Raw genomic sequence first — 16228 nt, 5'->3', positions numbered from 1 at the left:
AAAATTGTGCAGCTTAAGAAAAAATAAAATAGCGACATTCCAAAGAATAGGGAACCTGAATAAGAATGTTGAGTTCCTTCACTGGACTGAAGCGAGGTCCCACCAATGGCACAGATGCCTTCTCTCCTGTTGATTGCCATTCTGAACGTTTTTGCAACATGACTACTTTTCAGATCTTGAACAATCTGTGAATATGGAAACATTTGAGTTTAAATGGGTAAAATGAGGCACAGCATTGATCTTGACTAGCAAAGGATCCATGTGAATTGTTTCCCTGTGGCGTAAGTATAATTGTGCAGGTGTGCCATTTAACATGCTATTTCATAATCCGCGTACCGACAGCATAGTTCCATCCCGCTTAGCTCATTTTAGTTCAAATGATAACAAATATTTAATGCCTGTAACTTTCAATACATTTCCTTGGCGACAAATTTCTACTGATATTTTCTACATTCTCCGAGACAATTAAAGATTATATCTATCAATATCCCAGTGTCAGTTTTAATGGTTGAAAAGAAATACACTTTAATAAACAAATTCCTCTCAAAAGTGTTTTGATTTGATAATTCAATTGCAATATTAAACCTCTAACAGACACATGTAACAACACAAAACACCTGAGACTTGATTGGAATTATTTTATTCTAATAGAACACTGAAATGGATGCAAAACTAGTAATACATCTGAACTTTGACAAAATGAACACAGGGTGGATTGGCATCTATGTATTGCGAACTCAGGCATCTGTGTGTTCCTGTTCTGATGCATTAACAGAAGCAGTGGTGCACGATAAACAACAGCCTGTGTTTACACAAGGGATTTGATGAAGTTAGTTTTGTGGCCAAAATGAAAAGGCAAGCTGTACTTTGAAGATGTGCAACATCACCACATTAATTTAATTTCATTACCTTCAATGGTAGTCACGTCCTTAATTTATCTGTTATAATCAAAAAAATAATAAATCACATGATACAGAAATATAAAATGTGGGTGCAAATATAATAGAATATATAGTTCTCAAAACTAAGAATGTTATTAAGTGGAACAGCAGGGAAGGAGAGAATCTGGGTTTCTAATCTCAGTTGGTTTACATGGAAATAAGATTGTTCTTTGATGTCACAATCGCAACATAGGACACGATAAGATTCATAGAAGCACCTTGATGGATTGGGAAACGAGCAAGTGCATGGCTGCAGCCAATTCCACCACTGAATTATACTTACCACCAATTATACTACCTACTTGATATCCATCCACCTTGTCCCATCTGTCGGTGTTTCTGAGAATTTAGACACATTGGGACCATAGTATATCTGATATTTTTCCAATAGCTTAGATTTATGGCATCTCTCTCCTCCCTCAGACCCATCTCCTGATTTGATCAGTTTAGTTAGACAGTGTGGAAACAGACCCTTCGGCTCTCAGAGTACACGCCGACCAGCGATCACCCGTACACTAATTCCATCCTAAACACGTGGGACAACTGACATAAGCCAATTAACCTACAAACCTGCACGTCTCTGGGATGTGGGAGGAAACCTGAGCACCCAGAGAAAATCAACCCAGTCAGAGAGAATGTGCAAACTCCACACAGACAGTGCCCATAATCAGGATCGAACCCGGGTCTCTGGCACTGTGAGGCAGCAACTCTACCGCTGTGCTACTGTACCCAATTAGTTACCTATATTGGCCTTCTGCTTTTGCACTTAACCTTTACTGTAGAATTCTGCAAATATCTGGTCATAGAAAATAGGTGCAGGAATAGGCCCTTCGAGCCTGCACCGCCATTCAATATGATCATGGCTGATCATCCAACTCAGTATCCCGTACCTGCCTTCTCTCCATATCCCCTGATCCCTTTAGCCACAAGGGCCATATCCAACTCCCTCTTAAATATAGCCAATGAACTGGCCTCAACTACCTTCTGTAGCAGAGAATTCCACAGATTCACACTGTGTGAAAAAAAACTTTCTCATCTCGGTCCTAAAAGACTTCCCCCTTATCCTTAAACTGTGGAATTCTGCAAATATCTGGTCATCCCATTAGTAAAACTATTAACCAATAACCTAGATTTGTGACATCAAATGCTTTTGGATGCTGCATCATACTTGCAAGAAAATGCAAAGTGAAGCAAAAATGAACCATCTTTCATTCTATTTGGTCCACAAGGGACATGACCAAGTTTTAGATTGTTTGCCAAGTTCAATGTATGCTGACAGATATACAATGCTCTCAGATGGCAGATATTAGATGAGGTTTTGTTTTATTCAAGCAATTGTTTGGATCTAACCGTCACATATTCTGCAGTCCTTGTTCATTCTACAATCAATTGTCAAAATCGTAACTCTGCGCTCTGAAGTTAGTTTCCTCTAAGCTTTCTCAGGAAGGAACCTCATGGTCTTCTGTATCTCCTGAGTATGGTTTCATCACATAGTCCCGCTTCATAAGTGTATAAGCTTCAGGCCCAAGGATCTTGAATAAGAGTATTAATATACGGAATGTACACATTTTGCTATTCTTTGGCCAATTTACTGATAGCTTGATTCCACAAAGAACCGTTTGAAAGTGCCCAAGCTAATTTCCCCTCTAATCAAGAGTCTAGCCACTGCATCAATATAGACTGAAAGAAACCTGGCCTCAAGATGTGAACTGGCATGGCTGTCTCATGATGCCGCCTGGTTCTTTTTCCCCAAGCAGTATCAAAAGGAAGTAACAAAATTTCCTCCATTTGTAAGTTATTGACATTGGAACATGACCCAGGATGTGTGGGGAATGAATGGTAAATGTTTTTCAGTTGTACAATTGTTAAATGTACAGCCAACATAACTCGGAGACAGATGAAAAACTATATTGGTATCTTGATGTTCTCTGCCTTAATTTGAGACCTTTCTAATCAAGTTTAATGATGGTTACTGTAGCCTCTGTTTTTTAATACTTTTAAAATTAATCTAGGCTGATCATTTCCCCTCCTCATCATTGAGGGCAGCTTTTAACACTAGGTAAAGGACAACAGACATTACTTCTGTAGGGGGCTAATCCCGAGCTTTCATATAGTCTTGGTTATGTATTTGAAAAGGGATAAGGCATCATACCAAAATGAAAATTTGGATTGTGTACAATATATTTGACGAACAGTTAAGAGGCAATTAAAATGTTAATGTGAAGTAAACTGATCAAACCCATCTTCCTCTGAAGGCTCTAACTTACTTCGTACTGCCCAATTTAGATTGAAGTACAGCATAAAGAAAATTTTATAAAACATTTGACAGCAACTCAGCTATAGGAAGGGACAATCAGTTGGACAACCGTCAGATGCTTTTGAAATTCCTTATCTTTGAAATTCCTGATAGAACAAATCTCCTCATCTTGAGCAACGAGCCAAATCCCAATACTGATAACGTCTCCTATGTGAATCCAGAGTTCACAAATTCACAAGAGTGGAAGTGTATATAAAATGTATCCTATTTTTGAGCTGATTGCAAAGAATAATGGATTAAATTATATTTTACTCAAATGGCAGACATTTGCTGCAGTGAATTTAAGGCATCTTTTAGCATCTACTGTAGCAACAATAGTCAAACTTTTGTGCAAAGTATGGGTGACTGCTCTTCAAACTTCTTCTCACTATATCTGAACATGGAATATTAAAATATTATCAAAATATGAAGTTGATTATACAAGATATGTAGCCAACACAAGCCAGAATACAGTTCTTGCATTGTGCTTAAAGTGTAAGAATATTGTAATTACAAAATTCTTCTATTTAGCCTTGGTGAAGTTGAAAAGGCACTGATCTTATTTTTGGCTAATCCTCGAATCAGCAGGAAATGATGGTTTCCCCATTTTGTGAGACTTCGGAATGTTTTTTGAATGAACTGGAAACCAAGGTGTCTCTCTGTTAATACCAAATTTGGTAACAAAATAAACCAGACCTTAATGGCCAGTTTATCCCGGATTGTTCACTTTGGAAGCACAATACATGCAAACAGGCTTGCGCCACCAAGAATTCCAAGTGTGGATCTTGACTTTGAAAGTACCACGAACGCTGTGACATCGGCAACAAATTAAATTTGCTCAAACTGCCGAAAAAAGTTACAAGTAAATTCACACAAAATTCTTATTAAGCAGTTTCAAAATCTATTGAAAACATTAAATTCTTGTCTCCCCATAGACTTTCTATCCAACTCTGTGCCACCACTTTGTCATTCATGTTGGATGTTTTGTATATTTTAATGAAATTTGAGTTGGGTTGACTTGAGTTGAGTTTAGTTTATTGTCATGTGTACAGAGGTACAGTGAAAAGCTTTAGTTGCTTGCTAACCAGTCAGCAGAAGGACAATACAGGATCCCAATCGAGCCATCCACAGTGTACAGAGGAAATGTTGCTGTCAGAGTAGAGATTTAAGAGTAGAGTCAGAGTGATACAGTGTGAAAACAGGCCCTTAGGCCCAACTTGTCCACTTTGGCCAACAATGTCCAGAAACACTGCGCTGGTCCATATCCCTCCATGTACTGGTGGTCCTATCCATGGTCCTCGATTCCCCTACTCTGGGCAAGAGACTCTGAGCAATTGTAACGCGCGATTGCAGATCTACTTCTGTGGCGGTTGGGCATCATCTTGCCATGGGACATCCTGTCCCATGTGCCTCACAATTGCCTCAGTTAATATATTAAGTGATGCAAGTGGATTACACAGGGAACAAAAAAGAATAAGCATCCGCTCTTCTGCACAAGCAACATTGCAATATCTCAGGAAGCTTTTTCTCCATGCACATTTCAGAATGTTTCGGGAAAATAGATAACAGATGACTGAAGCATGCACTGGGAGACTGCAGACAATTTTCAATCAGTGGTCTTAATGATACTGCTGGAGATTACCATCATTAAGATAAAATATTTGAATGAAAACCCAAGGTAGATTTGGGGCTGAAAATGCTGAAACAACAGACTACAGCAAACAAAATGCTGGAGTAGCTCTGCAAGTCAGATAGCATCTCTGGAGAACATGGAGAGGTGATGCTTCAGGTCAAGACCCTTCCTCAGACTGGACAACAGCGAATCCTTTTGATATTCCCCCTCTTCTAATTTTGTCTATATTGGATTCTGATATTGCAAGAACAAGATGAAAGGTTTTAACCCCGCATACTACTTGTTTCTCTCATCAGATGCTGCCTGACTCACTAACTTCCCCCAGCAGCTCTCCTTTATTTGGCTTCAAATCCTGTATGGCCCTCTTGACCATGAACTTTGGTAGTGCAGTCATTGCTGACTTCATGCCAGAATCTGGCCCCAGACCAAATTTCTATGTCCTGAGCAACAGTCAGTCATTAGACGCTCGCTTCAGGCAATATTTGAAAATAAGTCCCAACCCCTTATTTCTAAGTAAGATTAATTAGAATCCTACAGACACCCCATTGAGACATACAACATAGTCTTTCATTATATATGAAAAAATTAGAAATAAGATACACTAATCTTAGTGTAGTGAATTACGTTTAAAATAAGGAAACTTCATCTCAGTCACAACTAAACAAAATATCTGATAAGTCATTTGCACAATGCAAGCATTGCAAGAACATGTTGGAGCCAGATATAAAACATGCAAGCAATGCTTAAAATGGAACAACCATCAACCACAAACATGTCAAAACTGCTGAGAAAGATGAAAACAAGTCTTACTTCACAAGAAAATGAAAATACAAAGCTGAACAATTATAGTGTAGATGAAAGTTGAAAAAACAGTAAAATTCAAAAACCACTGGAAAAGGAAAATAAAAATTCCTCTTGTTCAGCAATATTCATACATTGAAATTGACCATTGACACATTCTTTTAAAAGTTGTAGTATATTTTAAAAGTTAAGCAATAGCAATCTGATATTCCATAAACTGAAAGAATATAATGCAAAAGAAAGTTGAAGTTTCATAAACATCCAAGCTTCTTTGGTCATTTTCATCTGACTGTAACAAGTATTACTGATCATTTTACATACGTATGGTTGCCAGTTTCATCGAAGCAAAGAGATTTAAATCTAGTTTCTAGCCAATATATGCAAAAGGTGATGCCATATCATATGAAAACTAGTCTGAAGGCATAATCACATGAAAGAGTCCGAAAGAAGGGTCTCGACCCGAAGCGTCTCTCCAGAGATGCTGCCTGCCTCGCTGAGTTATCCCAGCATTTTGTGTCAATCGCATAAAAACTAACTTGTTTTAAATTACCAAAGATGGGACCCAAGATCCACTTATTTTATTGGTGTTCTCGGGGATAATGATTGATAGATTAAATTCCATCCAACGCAGATGCACTGCATCACTAGGAAGGGACCAACAGGGATACAATGTTCTATTGGGTTACGGCAAGTTCCTGTACAAGATGAACCAACAAACACAAGGGGACTTACAGAAACAAATTCATTGAAGCTGATCCTGCAGTCTTTGTCTTTGTCACCTACGGTCATTAGATTCTGAACGATTTCTCTTATTTTGTATCCTGGCAGTGAATGATTGGCTTCACAGAGAAGATCGTGGAGTTCAGAGTCACAAATGTAGCCATTGCTGTTGAGATCTGGCAAGTAAAAACATTGTTTCTTTTAGAAAAATAAATCGCAGAAATGGTAATTTCTGCCAATCATAAGTATAAATCAAATGAACAAAAACTTGCATCAGTGAATCAGACCACACCTCCTATGTAGTAAGAAATTATGTATTTAAGTTACTTTAACAGTAACCAACACAACTTCCTTGCCACCTTTAGGCTCAGTCTCATTGACAAAACTCAACTTCATATGATCGTTAATAGAAAGTGTTGAGATCAAAATATTTAACCAGAATCGAGGAAGATAAACTCACTAAGGCTCATATATTGCAGCTTAAATTATTTGGTATGTTGGCTAATGAACCATTAATTGACTGGTGCAGTTTTTGCTTCTTTCCATCCTGACCAATACAAGTCACTATCAACAAATTGCAATTTCAGTTCTTGTCTTTTAAGGAACCACTATAAACGTGTAGACACACAAACTAACTGGAAATTAAATTAGTAATCCAAACAAATGACAATTTTTGCATGTTGTACAGCACAAGCATACGCAAAATCGTGCATACATTATGTGTAACTTATCTTGTACCACACATACGTCACTATCTCAATGAATGAATATCAAATTATACAAGCCTTTATTCCAGGCAGTAGACAAATTTTATCAACATGCAAACACATAGGGTGGAGTTGGCCGAGGGAGCGGGGGTGTTGAGGTGCGAATGGTGAAATGGCAGTTAGATCAGGTGATTTTGATGTATGCCACAAGACTGCAAGTCACAGTTGCAATGGAGAATCAAATCAAGAAGACAAATGTGTGAACCATGGACCAATTCCCCAAAAGAGGAGAGATCTACAGCAAAACAGTTTTTGAAATTGGATAAATTTTGTTTATTCTCACATGAGATGGAACACCTGATGGGTGACCTTAAAGGAATTCAAATTATATGGGACATTGCAGGAATAGAGTCAGAATCAAATTATATGGGACATAGCTGGAATAGAGTCAGAATCTTCATTCCAGGACAGGAGAGTGTAAAACCGGAGAGTAAAGAATGGTCCCGACTGAAAATGTCACTTATCCATGTTCTCCAGAGATGTGTAAGAAAGAACTGCAGATGCTAGTTTAAATCAAAGGTAGACACAAAATGTTGGAGTTACTCGGTGGGACAGGCAGCATCTCTGGAGAGAAGGAATGGGTGACGTTTCGGGTCGAGACCCTTCTTCAGACTCATTCTCCAGAGATGTTGCCTGACCCATGGAGTTGCTCAAGCACTTTGTGTCTTTTTTGGCAAACCAGCATCTGCAGTTGCTTGTGTCTACCTAAAACTAGAAAGCACTGTTTCCCTTAATGTGAAAGGGAAGAAATTTAAAGATATGAAAAGATAAGTTTATCCACACAGAAAGGTGGTGAATATTTGGAACGAACTGCCAGAGGTGGTAGTGGAGGCAAATGCTAGTACAACATTTCAAAGGTATTTCAACAAGAACATGGATGGTAAAGCAGAGGGATACAGGCCAAATCAGGCAAAGGGAACTCGCACAGATTGGCATTATTGTCAGCAAGGATAACGTGGGCCATTGAGAGCCTGTATCTGTGCTATATATTTATCCAATTCTCTGAAATTCAAGATACATAAATTGTTTAAAAAGTGCCATCTTCTGATCATGTTTACGGTACCACATTGTCCCAGTGCAAGTCACTGGACACGTCTCACTCCTTGCTGAGAGTTTATGGACACCATTTGGTTTATATGAATTAGTCAGGAGGCATTAACACTCACCAACTTTAGCAAAAGCTTCTTTGAGCTCTTCTAGCTCATCCTTGGCAATCTGTGTAATGGTGGTGTCCATTTCCTTTCTCACCAGTGCAATCCAACCAGTTTATTAATTCAAAGCTAAAAAGAAGAAGAAAAAAAAGTCCTTTATGAGGGACTGGAATTGGCAGAATTGGTTTTTTTTCCTTGGCACCTCATGAAATATTATGGCGTTTAGGAACTTTCCAACCATCTCTTGCAAGATCAAGTGTCCTCGTCATCACAATACCCAGGAAACTATAAATACTGTGCAAAATAACTGCATTTTGGGAAGTCAAAAACAAACACTGCAGATGCTGGATGTATAAACTAAAAGCAGAAAATGCTGGGAATTCTCAGGCCACGATACATGTGTGTTTATCTTCCCACAGATGTAGCCAGACCTGGTGAGTATTACCAGCATTTTGTTTTGATTAAGGACCTTACTGCCACTGAACACATGTACCACATACAGGACTTGTGACTGTACTAAAAAAAGCAAACCCAACGAGCGCAAGTGCGATTTGTTGAAATATGCTTAATTTGCCGGAACATACATCACACATTTCTTATCACACATATTGGTTTTCATCATTGAGCTGACGGTGCCCTGGGAGGAGGCTGTGGACGAAGCATTTGAAAGGAAAAGGCTGAGATATTCCAACCTTGCAGTAGAGGCAGAGGAGCGAGGTTGGAGTGTAAGAGTGCGTCCAGTGGAGGTGGGGTGCAGGGGATTTGTAGCCAGCTCCACTGCAAGGCTCCTGAGGGAAATTGGAGTCAGAGGGCAGGCCCAAAGGAGGGCAATCAAAGAACTTGCAAAGGCCGCCGAACGGAGCAGTCACTGGCTGAGGCTGTGGCTGAAAAGATACTGTCTGGGCTGCCACGTGACCATCTAGAGGCTAACCATAAGACACACACCCAGGTCTGATCACCCTGCGGTGGGCCTGCCTCAACTGAGGGTGTCTTGTGATAAAAGGCCGAAACACCCAGTGACGTTGAGGTACACAACTGAAGATGTGTCGGAATGGTAGCAACATTACCTAGTGGTCACCCCCAAGAACAACACCAGTCAATTGTAGTGCAAACCTTGGGGATTGTAACATCTGGTCCTACTAATCAATCCAAAAATATAGTTACATTAAGCAATGAAAACAAAAGAAAACTTATTTTAAATGTAACCACCAAGAGCCTTCATGTCAGCAAAAAAAATTCTAAATGACCATCAAATTTGATTGTTCATAGTGTGCAAATTGTGGTCATTTCAAAATGGTCAGGAGTTAAGATCTTATTGGGCTTGACTTGGTAGTGAAGCAGCAGTTGTCTACTTGAACCACAGCAATCCATGTGGTGAAGACACTTGAGTGTGATAGGGTAGGGAAATACACAATTTTAATAAAATAGAACAGAATACGGATAGGATTATTTGACAGGAAGCCTGGAGGCATTAGTTACTGTGCACCTGCTATCCTTCAACTACTATTGCAACATTTAACAGACATTTGGGCAGGTACACGAATAGGAACGGTTTAGAGGGATATCAGCCAAACGTGGGCAGATGGGACTAGTGTAGATGGGGCATTTTGGTCGGTGTGGGCAAGTAGGACCCGTTTCATTGCTGTATGACTAACTCTTTCCATGAATTAAATTCGGACAGTATATCTTTCTTTATAGCAGTAAATCTATAGTGGCATAGAATGTTTTAATCCAATCACACAGCATTATTCTATACATAGCACTTTTCCAACCAAAGAGAGGATGTTCAAAGAGTCTCTGCTCTTTGCCATCAACTGCAATAGGATTTCAAATAAACATTGGTACAAAAATACATTCCATCCTTTTGAGCATTTGCACAAAAATTCAAACCAACATTGATTGTTGGTTTGCACAAAAATTCAAACCACACAGAGAGTGGTGAGTCTATGGAATTCTCTGCCGCAGAAGGTAGTTGAGGCTAGTTCATTGGCTATATTTATGAGGGAGTTAGATGTGGCCCTTGTGGCTAAAGGGATCAGGGCGTATGGAGAGAAGGCAGGTACAGGTTACTGAGCTGGATGATCAACCATGATCATATTGAATGGCGGTGCAGGCCCAAAGTGCTGAATGGCCTACTCCTGCACCCATTTTCTATGTTTCTATGATCAATGAGGTAGTAACATAGCTACTGCTTGTGTTTAACCCATTGTTCTTTATTTTAATGCTTACCAAAATGCTCTGAGTTACAACTACCACAGAATCAGACACGTCAAATGCAGCGCCGGAGACTCAGGTTCGATCCTGACTACGGGTGCTGCACTGCAAGGAGTTTGTCCGTTCTCCCCGTGACCTGTGTGGGTTTTCTCCGAGATCTTCGGTTTCCTCCCACACTCCAAAGACGTACAGGTATGTAGGTTAATTGGCTGGGTAAAATGTAAAAATTGTCCCTGGTGGGTGTGGGATAGTGTTGATGTGCGGGGATCGCTGGGCGGCACGGACTTGGAGGGCCGAAAAGGCCTGTTTCCGGCTGTATATATATGATATGATATGATATGATATGAACACTTGGGCAAGTTCCAACTATTTTCATAAAAACAAGGAACTGCAGATGCTGGTTTACAAAATAAAGGGAAAGTGCTGGAAAACCTCAGCAGATCAGCAGTCTGCAGAAAGGTGCCAAAACATCTATTCATGATCTCCAGAGATGCTGCCTGACCTGGTTAGTTACTCCAGCACTTTGACATTTTGTTTTCCAACAAATCTCATTGCACTATGTAGCATTACACTGAAAATGCACTGCTACTCTTTGAAAGATAACTCAAAGCTTTACAACTGAAGGCCAAAAGGTTTTCCATCTCAAATTGAAAAACTAAACTTGTGTTTTAAGGGAACTTATCCCTATTCATATCTATAGTGCTAGCAGCAGTGATTGATCACACTCCTGGAATAAGAGCATGTGTGAATTTTCAACAAGCCATCATAATGTTTAGAACGAAGATAGACACAAAATGCATGCAACATCTCTGAACAGAAGGAATGGGTGACATTTCAGGTAGAGAACCTTCTTCAGACAGATTCAGGGGAGAGCGAGACACAGAGATAAGGAAGAGTAAAGTGTATGAAAACAAGACATCAAAAGAGATGCAGTTCAAGGAAAATGGAGAATAGATCATTATTAGCTAGAAGGCAACAACAAAGCAAACAAGAGATAAAATGTAATCGGGGACAGTCAGACTAGTCGAAGAACTCAGGAGGGGAGGGATGGGGGGAGAGGGAAGGCAAGGGTTACTTGAAGTTAGAGGTCAATATTCATACCGCTGGGGTGTAAGCAGCCCAAGTGAAATGAGGCGGTTCCTCCAATTTGCACTGAGCCTCACTCTGACAATGGAGGTGGTCCAGGACAGAAAGGTTGGTGTGGGAATGGGAGGGAGAGTTAAAGTGTTTAGCAGCCGGCAGATCAGGTAGGTTTAGGCCAAGGGTTCCCAACTTGGGGCAAATTTGTTGATTCTGGATTTGTACATATTGACAGATTGTGTTTGGTTCTGGTATACCGGTATCTGTTCATCATTAGTTGTTCATAAATAAGTGAAATAATATTGTTATGTGCTATTATTATTGTTATTTAAACTTAAAATAATAATGTTAAAAACAGTATTTTAAAATTTCCCCTTTGTCAGTTCCTTTATTATGGTAGAAGTGTAAACTCAAATTACTGAACAAAACAAGGTGGGCGTAAATTTACTTTCGAAAAGTTGTAATGGGGTAAACGGGACGAAAAAGGTTGGGAACCCCTGGTTTAGGCGGTCTGAGCGGAGGTGTTCAGCTAATTGATATTGGCGAGCCTACAATTGGTATCACCAATCTATAGGAATCCACACCTGGAACAGCAGATGGAGCAGATGAGGTTGGAGGAGGTGCAAATGAACCTCTGCCTCACCTGAAAAGACCGTTGGGGTCCTTGGAAGAAGTCAAGGGAGGAGGTATAAGGACAGGTGTATCTCCTGTGGTTGCAGGGGAAAGTACTTTGGGGGCGATTTAGGGGTGGTTTTGGTGGGAAGGGAAGAGTTAACCAGGGAGTTGCACAGGGAATATAATATTTAGCTTGTTGCTGCTTACTAATCAATAGTGGACATTCACTGACTGCTGTCAGGGCTCCAGGTCACTACTACATGTCACAGCTGGATGTCTGGGACATAACAAGATAGTTGCCTCATTATCATTTAGAGAGGGGTTTGCTTCTGTATTAAGGAAGCAAGAGAATAGCCAGGTGCGAGAACAGGCAAGAGGTGGCTGTATAAAAGTAGTCTTGCATAGCTGATATGCCACAGGTAGTTCCACAATGTCAACTCCTTGACCAAGATTAACGCTCTGCCCACAGAAACCCAGCTGATAAAAGCAGCCTTGCAGCACTGGCCCTAACTAAACATACATGCAAACACACTACTCCGCACAGATATTTATCTGTTCTCCATAACTAGCGGTTAGATGGCAACAGATTTTATTCTCCACCTAGAAAACATGATCCGAGATTTAGGGGGTGATTCCCAATAAACTCCTACAGTATAGGATATTTAGGAATGAGCATTTTTCCTATCCCTATTGAATTATAAGGCATGACTGTCCTTTGAATGCTTGTCTTATAGCTTCATGTTATATAGCAGACCCATCTTTGCAATGACAGAAGTACTCAAAGGAAACTGGAAATGAGTGTAACTGATGCAAAATTGAATTGAATTTCCTTCCTCTTGTGACTTCTGGAAACTTCCAAAGTGTAGGACAGCAGATGAAAAGAATGAATGAAAACAGCTGGGCTTTGTAAAGCCATTTATGAACCCAATTTCATCTGTAAAAAATTAAAATAAGCACTGCATGAGAAACTGCATCATCCACGCACGCCCCACAAACATCCTGCGTGTGGCAGCATGTGGAATGTGTGCATGCCTCATGTGCAATGGTGTGGCCCTTACAAACCAAGCAGTATGACTATGTCTTCACGATCTACAACCAAAATAGCAAAATCTACTTGCAGTGTGCAAAATCATTGAGCACATTTCTGACCTGCATCTTTTTATTTGACTCAGGTACATAGTTCCTTGAAAGTGGTGGCACAGGTAGATACTTTTGTAAGAAGACTTTCAGTACATTGTCCTTCATCAGAATATTGACTAAAGAAGTTGGGATATTATGCTACAGCTGTACAAGACATTGGTGAAGCCACATTTGGAGTATTGCATTCAAGTTTGGTTACCCTGCTATAGGACAGGTGTTGTTTAGCTGGAAAGATTTACAAGGATGTTGCCAGGACTCAGAGCCTCAGGAGAGGATGATCAGGCTAGCACTTTATTCCTTCGAGCACAGGAGGATGAGGGGTGATCTTATAGAGTACAAGATCCTCAGGGCATTAGATTGGGTAAAAGGCTCTGTATTTATCCTGAGTAGGGGATCACAAACCATAGGACATAGCTTGAAGGTGAGAGGGGAAAGAATAGGAACCTGAGGGGCAACTGGTGTGTATATGGAACAAGCTGTGAGAGGAGGTAATTGAGGCAGGTAATATCACAATATTTAAAATATTAAAAATACATTTGGTCAGGTGAATGGATAGGAGTGTTTTAGAAGGATATGGGCCAAGCACAGACAGCTGGGACTGGGGTAGATGGAGCATCTTGGTCGGCGTTGGTAAGTTGGGCCGAAGGGCCTATTTTCATGCAGTACAACTCAGATTCTTGTACGATCAAGACACCTCTCTCTCTCTCTCAAACAATCTTCAAGCCATCTTCATAAATCTAACAGTAAACCATCACCAACTATCTTTAGGGCAGGAAGTGGTCACGTGACACAAGCACAAATCCGATTTATTTGCAAAGCCCAAAACTTGAAACAAATCAAGGACTCACCATTATAGGAAACCACAAGAAAGCAAAGGACAGGATGACAAAGCATATACTGAATCACGCCATTCTAATTATGCCCATGAGACTGTCATAGAATCCACTAAACCTCCAGTCATGCAGTCTGAGATTATATGAAGAAATTGCTTCCACAGGAAGTTATAATGTCCCTCTACAAATGGGTTGGAAACCACACTTTTATTATTGAGTATATTTGAGAATCAATTTATGTGTATGCAAACATATTTGTGAGGTGCAGGGTTCATGATAAGGTTGTGAACTGAAGATACAAGGCAGGTAGGCACACTCCAAAGTGCTGGAAAGTTTATCAGATTGGATTTAATCCTGAAAAGTGAAAGGCATTACATAAGATTAGGATGTGCACAGTGATTGGCAATAGCCTATGAATCTCTGAGGCACAGAGTAGTCTCAATGTAAATATCCAAGGATCCACAAGGAGATGCAAGAGACTGCAGACGCTGAAATCTTGAGCAAGAATCAAAATGATGAAGGAACTCAAGTGGGTCAGGCAGCATCTGTGGAGGGAATGGGCAGACAATATTTTGACTCGGGACCTAGCTTCACAGTCTGAAGGAGGGTATTTATTTAGTTATTTGCTACAAGTGAATAATTAAAAAGCCTATGTTATTACTTGCAGATGATGAAGTTTAGTGCAAATTAGAAACATAGAAAATAGGTGCAGGAGCAGGCCATTCAGCCCTTCGAGCCAGCATCACCATTCAATATGATCATGGCTGATCATCAAGAATCAGTACCCCATTCCCATGTCCCTTATTCTATTAGCCCGTTATGCGAATTCTTATGCATACGACTCTTATTACATTCCAAACAAAGTAAGATCTCACCCAATCAGAAAGCCACGTCTATATCCAATTTACAAACCTTGCTTAAAGCAGACTGCTTGCACTCCAGAACCAACCATGTTTCTAGCCAACTTGTTGCCGGATAATTAAACACTGACAGCTACACAACAATGCGGAAAACTGCCGAGGTGTTTCCCGTCCACAAACAGAACAGAACTAATCCAGCCAATTATCAGCCAATTTCAAAACAATAATCCGCAAAATGATTGCCATCAACAATGCTATCAATTCACAAAGTTTAATTCCAAATGTAATTCCTCAGAAACTGAAGCAGTTCATGCCTACAGAGCACGCCGGAAACAACATTTACATGTATGCTGAAAATTAACAAGAAACATTCGCAACATTTCCATCTAGAGAGAAATTAACACGTACCCTAGATGTTAGCACAACCATAGCTTCCACCTGATGGAGTTGGAGGTTAGACAAGATGCATGTGAACCTCCGTCTCACCTGGAAAGGATGGAGAGGACCAGGGAAACTCTATCCTTGTTCTTGAGGGAGTGGTGGGGGTGGGGACAAGAGCAGAACTACAGGACACAGAGGAGATATGGGTGAGGAATCCATCTATGACAGCAGGGGGAAACCGCATTTACCAGACAACAAGGACACTTCAATGGGGCTAGTTTAGATGGGGCACCTTGGTTGGCAGGGGCGAGTTGGGCAGTAGGGCCTATTTCCGTGCTGTACGGCACGATAACAAGAACATTAATTATCACAACCTCAAGTGTCTTGTCCGTTGCATGTTCAAAATCTGTCATGTTTAGTTTAGAGGTTAAGCGTGGAAACAGGCCCTTCGGCCCACCGACCCCCGCATATTAACATTATCCTGCACACACTAGGGACAATTTACATCTATACCAAGCCAATTAACATTGAAACATGTACATCTTTAGAGTGTGGAAGGAAACCCAAGATCTCAGAGAAAATCCATGCAGGTCACGGGGAGAACGTACAAACTCTGTACACAGTACCCACAGTCACGAATGAAGCTGGGTCTCTGATGCTGTAAGCCAGCAACTCTACAGCTGCACCACCATACCGCCCTGATATTTTTTCCCTCTCACTTTCACCTTTTACTGAAATACCTTATGCAGCAGATTCAAATTCACATAGCATGTTATTGAATTGATGTTAGCAGATG

At 40.4% G+C, this 16228-nt stretch overlaps 1 protein-coding gene across 3 annotated transcripts in view; it reads right to left on the bottom strand.

Annotated features, from left to right (window-relative positions):
- Positions 1-16228, bottom strand: part of LOC144600711 (plastin-3-like) — an 80759-nt gene that overhangs the window by 27584 nt on the left and 36947 nt on the right. For all 3 annotated transcript variants that reach the window (XM_078412621.1, XM_078412620.1, XM_078412622.1), the window contains exons 2-4: positions 8325-8438; positions 6404-6567; positions 56-185 (exon numbers count right to left, since the gene is read on the bottom strand). In XM_078412621.1, the coding sequence (XP_078268747.1) occupies positions 56-185; positions 6404-6567; positions 8325-8394 (364 nt within the window). In that variant the 5' untranslated portion in view covers positions 8395-8438. The remainder of the gene's footprint in view (positions 1-55; positions 186-6403; positions 6568-8324; positions 8439-16228) is intronic.

Source organism: Rhinoraja longicauda, chromosome 15 (genome assembly GCF_053455715.1).
Source record: "Rhinoraja longicauda isolate Sanriku21f chromosome 15, sRhiLon1.1, whole genome shotgun sequence".
NCBI classification, from domain to species: Eukaryota; Metazoa; Chordata; class Chondrichthyes; order Rajiformes; family Arhynchobatidae; genus Rhinoraja; species Rhinoraja longicauda.
This window is presented reverse-complemented; position numbering and strand designations above follow the sequence as displayed.